The sequence below is a fragment of the Dicentrarchus labrax genome, unplaced genomic scaffold, assembly GCF_905237075.1.
Source record: "Dicentrarchus labrax unplaced genomic scaffold, dlabrax2021, whole genome shotgun sequence".
Lineage (NCBI taxonomy): Eukaryota > Metazoa > Chordata > Actinopteri > Moronidae > Dicentrarchus > Dicentrarchus labrax.
In genome coordinates this window covers 17,575,033-17,583,061 of record NW_026136709.1, presented here as the reverse complement: position 1 = coordinate 17,583,061, position 8,029 = coordinate 17,575,033, and the positions used below count along the sequence as shown (strand labels likewise).

Below are 8,029 nucleotides of genomic sequence, written 5' to 3'. Positions count from 1 at the left end.
ATCAGTCAATAAAAGTGATTGTGTCGTGTTTTTAGTGTCTTCTGTTGTGTGTTTTTCAGGTACTGTGATGTGTTTTGGGCAGACAGGTGCAGGAAAGACCTACACCATCACAGGATCCACAGAGTCATACAAGCAGAGAGGCATCATTCCTCGGGCCCTTCAGGAGGTGAGTCACTCAATCATTATGTTAAATTATTATTTATTGTTAACCTCCGAAAAACACCCAGACTGCTCCACTTTAGTAAATATAATTTATCTTTTCCAACACGGTATTCAGGTGTTTCAGGAGGTGGAGAAGAGGACCGAGCATGCCTTCTCTGTGTACCTGTCTTACTTGGAGATCTACAATGAGACCCTGGTGGACCTGCTGTCACCTCGGCGATGCTCGCCACACCCGTCTCCTCATAGTATGGTGGTGATGGAGGAGCCCGGCAGAGGGGTGTTCATCAGAGGTCTGTCTCTTCACCTCGTCCACAGTGAGGAGGAGGCCCTCAACCTCCTGTTTGAGGTATGCGTGTGTGTAATAAGAAAGAAAGTAAGAAATAAGTTTAGTCATGATTAAATTTATATGACCAGAAAAAAATTAATCATTGCTTTCAAAGGGCCAGTATCATCTTTTATTTTATATATTGCTGAGGGTCCCCTGCTCATGTGGCAGACAACCTATTGTTGTCTCATCCCTCACTATTTAAATTTAATTTTAATAATTTTTTATGCGTTTGTGCTGCTGTTGAATGTTTTTTGCGTCTGTATTGTGAAATATATTGTTTGTTTTTCATCCATGGTTTTTATTTTATACCCATTTAAATTCTATTGTTCTTTCAGTAATTTTTAGGGATGAATAAATAGAAAGCTGAACCTTTTTATAAAGCTGTTCTTTCTTTACTCAGGGTGAGATGAATCGCATTATTGGATCTCATGCCTTGAACAGGAACTCCTCCAGGTCCCACTGTATCTTCACTGTGCATATAGAGGTATGAGTTCAGTTACCTTTATAGTTGACTGTAGTGTTTCCTGTTCTTGGTGCTTAAACATACCTTTTTAATGCACACAATATGAAGTAGTATAAAATGACTTTCTCATTCACAGTCCCGCTCACGCACCCTGTCTGACGCCAAATACATCACCTCCAAGCTGAATCTGGTGGATTTGGCTGGGTCAGAGAGGCTGGGGAAGACTGGGGTGAGGTTGAGAATGTCTCACTTGACTTTACTGCTTTCGAAACATGTTCTTTCACTTAGACCTCATCCAGGTGGGACGTTGGTACCATTCTCTCTATTGCTATGTGGCTGGTTATATAAGAAGTTCCTTTTTGAATTTGTTGATCGTCCAGTAGCAATATCGCCACTTATAAAGTGTGTAACATTTAGGAGGATCTATTGTCATAAATGGAATATAATATGTGTATAATCACCTGAAAATAAGAATTTCTACCTTTAAAATGAGACTTTTATATCTGCAGAAGCCGAGGGTCACTTTAAATGGAGGCTGCCATGTTTGTAGAGTAACCCAGACCAGACTAATCAAACACTGGCTCTAGATGGGGGCTATTGACATTTTTCGTGGCCACCGTAATTTCTCCATCAAACTTGGAAGGGGAGGGTGAAGCGAGGGACACACACTGGTCCTTTTTAACCTTCATCCACTTCTTGTCACCTTCCTCTGCTTCCAGTCAGAGGGTCAGATGTTAAAGGAAGCCGTCTACATCAACAAGTCCTTGTCGTTCCTGGAGCAGGCCATCCTGGCCCTGGCAGACCGTCGCAGAGACCACGTTCCCTTCAGACAGAGTAAACTCACACATGCCCTCAAAGACTCCCTGGGTGAGACTGCCAGGCCTCTGTCTTTTTAACAACGCTGATATTTGATAGTCTAAGTGGTCCTTTGCTCTGTAGTGAGACATCCTGTCTGTTTCTGTAGGGGGGAACTGCAACACTGTGCTTGTGGCCAACATCTATGGTGAGGCTGCACAGATAGAAGAAACAGTAAGGAGTGGAACATATGATCTAAAACAGAAAGCAGTTTTCTTTTTTACTGCACATGGTGGCATTTCAGCTCTGGATGATAACTAATATTCTTTGCAGCTTTCTACTCTGCGTTTTGCCAGCAGAATGAGGTGTGTCCGGACTGACCCTGCTGTGAATGAACACATGGATCCAGCAGTGAGTTCACATGATATTACGCACAGCGCATAATATGACACCGTTGGAGGAACTATTGTTGTATTATTTACAGTCTACATTGTGTTTTACTCTCTGTCAGTGAGTAATAATCATGAAATGTACTGTTGTGATTAGGCTCATATAAAAAAACTTCAGAAGGATATACAGAGGCTGAAAGAAGAACTGTCCATCTGCAATAAATTGGTGAGTAGAGCTGACAGGAAAACACATTTCCTTTATAATGTGTTTTCAATGTGTTGCTCATCTGCAGGAGCAAATTCTAAACTTTCCATGACAGTTTTTATTTAAAAAAAAGGGAAAAGAACGTTTATTTTAACACATTTCAGCTGGTTCATATCAGAATTTAAAAGCCTATCATTGACCCTTCACCAGGCGAACCGGCCAAGCATCTCGTACGAGTCGTTGTCTGAAGCACAGCTGGCTGAGATCAACAACCAGGTTCAGAGATACCTAGAGGGAAGCCTGGAGGAAATCAGTGTGAGAATATAACCAAGAGCACAGTTATTGAAACTTGTGATTGTCCTTTTAAAGGCTTTAAATTTGTCTCTTGCCTCTAATAACAGATCGTCAGTATCAACCAGGTCCAAGCAGTGTTCGCCCAGTTCAAGCTTGCTGTGCAGTGAGTATTAGTTACCTTTTTGAAATCTGCAACTTCAGAATGCAAAGTTTATATAGACTAAACTTAGAACCAGGGTTTATTTGTTAATGGTGAGTGTGTGCGTGTGCGTGTGTGTGTGTGTGTGTGTGTGTGTGCGTGTGCGTGTGCGAGCAGGGAACAGGAGCAGAAAGTGAAGGCTCAGTTATGCCAGACCTTCAACTTGATGGAGAAAGACCAAGGTGCCAACACAGCTGCTATCAAGGTCAGTCAACATCTGATTCACGGTTAAGGGAAACTAGCAGTTATAGATCTATTTGTCAAATCAGTGACGACTTGTTTAGTGAAAAATTCATTGTGACTAAGCTTTGATTAGATGCTGGTTTGTTCCCACTTTGTTAGGAGTGGGATACCACAGGAAGCACTGAGGATGTGGAGGCTGGCAGCCTTGGGGGGGCTGGTCAGTTACCAAAAAATGCCAACCGGCCAAGTTCGACCAAAGCCAAAACCAAGAAATCTAGGGAAAAACCGAGGTGAGAGAACCTTTTCGACTGAAGCCAGTCACTTGTGCTGATATTCAGTGTTTTTAAATGGTTTTCCTAATGGCTCACTCAATGTGACTATCCAGCCAAAATAAGACACAGAGAGCTGGGAGTCCAGTTACAAGGAAGCGTTCAGAGAGTGCCTCCAAATCAAAGCTGAATTCTGTCCAGACACCTGAGAAGGAACAGGAGTTACCAGAACCAGACACAGAGAGCCAGGACACACAGGAATCACAACCGCCTGGCAATGAACCCTTCAACCCTGGGTATGAGTTTAATATGAATATAGTCATCTTTAGTAGCCCTGTAAAGGAAATGTGTGTCGGGTTGTTTTATATTCTTTCCACTGAAATACTTGCCTTTGCTGCCCAGCTCTCCTCCGCCCAAAGAAGAGGCCTTTGAGGTTTTTAAGGTGGGACAGGGCAGCAAAATAAACTGCATCCTTAAGGAGAACAAAGCCGTGCTGCTGGAACGTCGCACTCTTCTTCGAAAGCTCACTGATGAGGTCAACGCTGTCAAGAGAGAGATCGACTGCACCACAGCCACCATACAGCAGCACAAGGAGCTGAGAAGAGACCAAGGTACTCCTAATGTTTGTATCATCAAGAAAACACTTAAGGGAAGTGGTAGATGCTTTAATTTGTGGATTGCTGCTCTTAAAGTTCCCATGAAATGGAGCCTTCCCTAAGGTGAGGCATTTCTTGTTCAAGTACTTGTTACAAGTGGAATATCAGCTGGTGAGAGGAACTGCTTTTTCTGCCACAAATGCCAACCATAGCTCACAGCTTTTAGCAGTGGCGCTATGTAGAACTTAAATCACGTGAAAACAAGTGGTCGACCATTTGCTGTCATGTAACAGGTGGTTAAAAGCTCAGTAAAAGCTAGTAAGTGAACCTGAGATTGTTTTGACACGTGCAAACGTGTCCAAAAATCCTTTGACTAAATTTTTTGTGTTTTAACAGTTCAAACTGGTCTGAAGAAGGTTTGTATTGACGGTCCGGACAAAAGGCCTGTGAGATTTAAGAGGTTAATATATTTTTTTCATGGTGTGTTTTGTGTATGAAGGTCAGTATTTGGTTATGGAGGGGGAGCCACAGCTGCAGGAGCCAGATGCCACTTTATTGAAGAAGCTCAGAGAGCTGAAGGCCCGGTACCGGCAGAGATACGATGTGCTGGGTGACATCAAGGCAGAAGTCAACTACTGTCAACACCTTGTGGATCAGTGCCGGGTGCGCCTGCTCTCTGGTCAGTTCTCCAAATATCTACTTCTTCCCTGAAACAGCTTAGAGCTATTGTAGCTCAAACAACTGGCTCCTTTACAACGCTCAGAGGAAATAATCAATTGCTCGTGTATGTCACAGAATTTGAGAACTGGTATAAGAAGTCTTTCCTGGTACCTGAGGAGGAGCTGGACGTAACGACAGAGAAGACCCTCACAGAAGTGAGTGTGCCTCACATTTACAACAGTACAAATATTGATTCTGTATCGTTTTCCATAAAACAAATCTTTGACTCCCACTCAGCTGCGAGCAATGGAAACCATTTTTGTTTGACATTTGTTGGAAATGTTGCGACCACATTTTTATTAAGGAGGTATTAACTATTTACCTGCTGATGTTAGGAGGATGCAGATGAGCAGCTTCCTCCTCACAACCCCAGCTCCGAGTCCTTCTACAACGCTCGCTACAGAACGCTGAAAAGGGTGGGTGTCGCATCCTGTTTTACATCCAGTGAACTGCTTATTTTATCAGATAACATGGAGTAATTGGTGGTAAAGATCTTATACTTTGGTTATGTCACCACACCAATCACTGACCTAGTTCTAATTAACTATGGTTAATCAGAGATACAGAATCAATACTCTGTTCTGTGTCTACAGAGGAACAGCAGGGCGCTGGTCTTTACTCCAGTGCAGAGGAACTCGTCAGGACAGAGAAGACTTCCTCCAATACTACCTGTTACCTAAGTGAGTTTTATGTACAGACCGAACTGTCCACATGTGCTAAATGTGATGAAATGTAATTTTCATTTTTTCTACGTGTCATCTTTGGAGCATTGTGGTCTGTATATTAAGCACAAAAGACACAACACAATGAATCAGCTTCTTAAATGAAAAGTAAAATTTATTATTCCTGAACCACAAAATAGACTTCTTTGGTTGTACAAATTCACTAGTTACAGTCTTGTATGAGCTCTAACCCTTGACCCTAGGACTTCTGACCCTTTCCCTCAGACCTATTTGCAAGAAGAAGAAAAAAAAACCCCCAAAGAGAACTCAAGACAAAAGAATAAACACAAAAACTTGAAACACTGCATTAATAATGTAGTGAAACCCATCTGAAAAAAAGATTTACCTATTGTAAGTTTAAAAAAGGAAATATCAGCCATTGCAAATGTTATCAAACAAACTGAATTTCAGTCAGTGAGAGCAACATGGAAAGCTATCATTAGAAGACCCTACATTAAATTAACACAAATGCTACTATGCTGTGATTCTGCAAAAATACCCATCAGATACATAAACTGACGGTATGTCGAGCAGTGAACTGAATGAATGAGATCAATGTCTTGAGAGGGATTTCTAATCGGTTCTGCCTCTTTCAGCTCTCCCATTAACAAACCAATATACATGCAGAGAGCGTCCCGATACCAGGCACCGTCCAAACCCAGACGCGTCAGCAGTCCAGACACTCGCTTGGTCTAGGTCAAGACTGGCTCAGTTTCTAAACCCAAAGTTTGCTTTCCTTTCAGCATTTGTACATTATTCACACAATAATAAATGATTTTTCAGTGGCATCAGATTTAAATTAACCATAGACAGAAAAATAAAAACACCTGCTACCTTCACGTCACTCTGGAGTACCTCCAGAAAATTCAAGGATAGATATTAATGATTCACATTGATAAAATAAAAAAACAATACCCTAAACAGGACAGGGTAAGTACCGTTAATTAGTAAATTACGCTAAAATGCCAAACTTTAATATTCAGAACAGTTTATCTGTAAAGCTGCTGCCTCCAGTGTTGTCTTATTCTCTACAAGGGGAATGTAACACAGTCAATAAATCTGGACAGATTCTCTTTACAAGTCCAATGTGCAACAGCTATACTTTGTCTAAGCAATCCAAGTTGTGTATTTGCTCCTCTCAAAAACCCCCTGGGGGAATTTATAAGTGTGTATAAAGTAGAGTCAATGATATAAAGTGATATGCAGTTATTAGCTGAAAGACTTAGTGACCCTCAACTACCATTGAAATGTTTTTAATGATAAGGACTGGATGGGTTAAAACAGTGTAAAATAGAAGGCCTTCAATTTGAATAAATGGATTAAAAACAATAAATTACTTAAGATATGTTCTAAAAAAAAGCTGATCAGTGGCAGTGCAAAAAGATATGGATTTTCTTTTTTTTTTTTTTAAAAAGCTCTCTTGTGACTGTGAAGGTAGCAGCATGTTCCCTCCTCAATAATATATACACTCCTGTCCGCCCAAGTCTCAAGAAACCCGACATTTCACAATCTGTTCACTGAAAGCCTAAAAATATTGTTAGTATAGCTATGACCCATTTCTTTTCTCTTCCAGTATGTTTTTTTTTTTTTTCTTTTTTTTTTTTTTTACAGCAAAATCATTTAGAGGTGCAGAAAATTAAAAAAACTAAAAACTTCGGTCACCTCCTTTTTTTAAAATAGATCAGCTTCTACTAGGTAAACCGAGTGCGGAACAACAAAAAGAAGAATGGTCTGTAAGTAGCAATCCTAGCTAACCACACTAGCTCTTTCCTGCCCTTGAGGGACTGTTGAGCAACTTGCCGACTCATCCACAGACTGTATAGGCAAGACTGGCACGCAGGATATATGTGAGTGTGTATGGGTGGTGACTATCGTAGTCTCTGCAGTGGTTATATATAGGAGAGTAAATCTCGCTCTACTGACACTGTGTAGTGTTTAGTGACTCTGCACCTCCTGTGGACGTGCCCACGCGTTACCAGTGTTCCACAGTGTATTTTAATGTGTGTGTTCGCATTTTTGTCTTCGGATTTCTTCTCTCCGAGTGAGGTGTTACGTGGGCACGGCGGTTTCCAGGCTGCGGCGGCCCTGCCTCAGTTTGCGCTTGTTGCTGTACAGAGCCATCTCCTCCAGGGCTGAGGTGGCAGGCAGCGCGGTGGGTACCTCGGCCTCAGGGGTTGCAGCGGGCCCTAGACCACAAAAACAGACAGAACAACGTCACAAATACATCTAAGCTTCTTCTAAGCTTTTTTTTACTTGACAAGCACTCTGCAACAGTAGCTGTGGAGCATTTGACGGAGGAGAAAGTGGATGAACCCCCTTACACCTGCGAGAGAAGCCCCACATTTAAATCAGCAGCTGGAAACAAGCAGGACTCTGAAGCACCCAGTGACCTCAATGGACTCTAAACTGGGTTTCTAATTGGCATTTGACATGTGCAGGATAAAGACTTCAGGCAGAGAAAGTATCGCTGTGCCAACAGAGCAGGTGGATGAAAGGAGACAATTATATGTAGCCATCCATCCTTGTATTCAAAATAATTACATCCAAAGTCAGAGCAAAAGTGTTTCCACTGCTGAACCTTCAATTTAAACATTCAGACACATTTGGATAATAAGTAAAAGCTACACGCTCCCTAAAACGTCTCTTTAAAAATGCAGCATACTGCACCGCTACTACAGTGCAAGTAACTACATTTCCCAGTACC

At 41.7% G+C, this 8,029-nt stretch overlaps 2 protein-coding genes across 2 annotated transcripts in view; one reads left to right on the top strand and one right to left on the bottom strand.

Annotated features, from left to right (window-relative positions):
- The window catches only part of kif9 (kinesin family member 9), an 8,410-nt gene extending 1,477 nt beyond the window's left edge, over positions 1-6,933 (top strand). The window contains exons 3-20 of the mRNA XM_051411351.1: positions 60-166; positions 278-508; positions 891-974; positions 1,090-1,182; positions 1,673-1,820; positions 1,918-1,982; positions 2,082-2,159; positions 2,295-2,363; positions 2,553-2,657; positions 2,744-2,799; positions 2,953-3,040; positions 3,178-3,308; positions 3,404-3,583; positions 3,690-3,898; positions 4,383-4,562; positions 4,679-4,758; positions 4,939-5,019; positions 5,197-6,933. Of these exons, the coding sequence (XP_051267311.1) occupies positions 60-166; positions 278-508; positions 891-974; positions 1,090-1,182; positions 1,673-1,820; positions 1,918-1,982; positions 2,082-2,159; positions 2,295-2,363; positions 2,553-2,657; positions 2,744-2,799; positions 2,953-3,040; positions 3,178-3,308; positions 3,404-3,583; positions 3,690-3,898; positions 4,383-4,562; positions 4,679-4,758; positions 4,939-5,019; positions 5,197-5,283 (2,072 nt within the window). The 3' untranslated portion in view covers positions 5,284-6,933. The remainder of the gene's footprint in view (positions 1-59; positions 167-277; positions 509-890; positions 975-1,089; positions 1,183-1,672; positions 1,821-1,917; positions 1,983-2,081; positions 2,160-2,294; positions 2,364-2,552; positions 2,658-2,743; positions 2,800-2,952; positions 3,041-3,177; positions 3,309-3,403; positions 3,584-3,689; positions 3,899-4,382; positions 4,563-4,678; positions 4,759-4,938; positions 5,020-5,196) is intronic.
- Positions 5,415-8,029, bottom strand: part of scrib (scribble planar cell polarity protein) — a 64,228-nt gene continuing 61,613 nt past the window's right edge. Inside the window, 1 exon segment of the mRNA XM_051411350.1 lies at positions 5,415-7,511. Within this exon segment, the coding sequence (XP_051267310.1) occupies positions 7,375-7,511 (137 nt within the window). The 3' untranslated portion in view covers positions 5,415-7,374.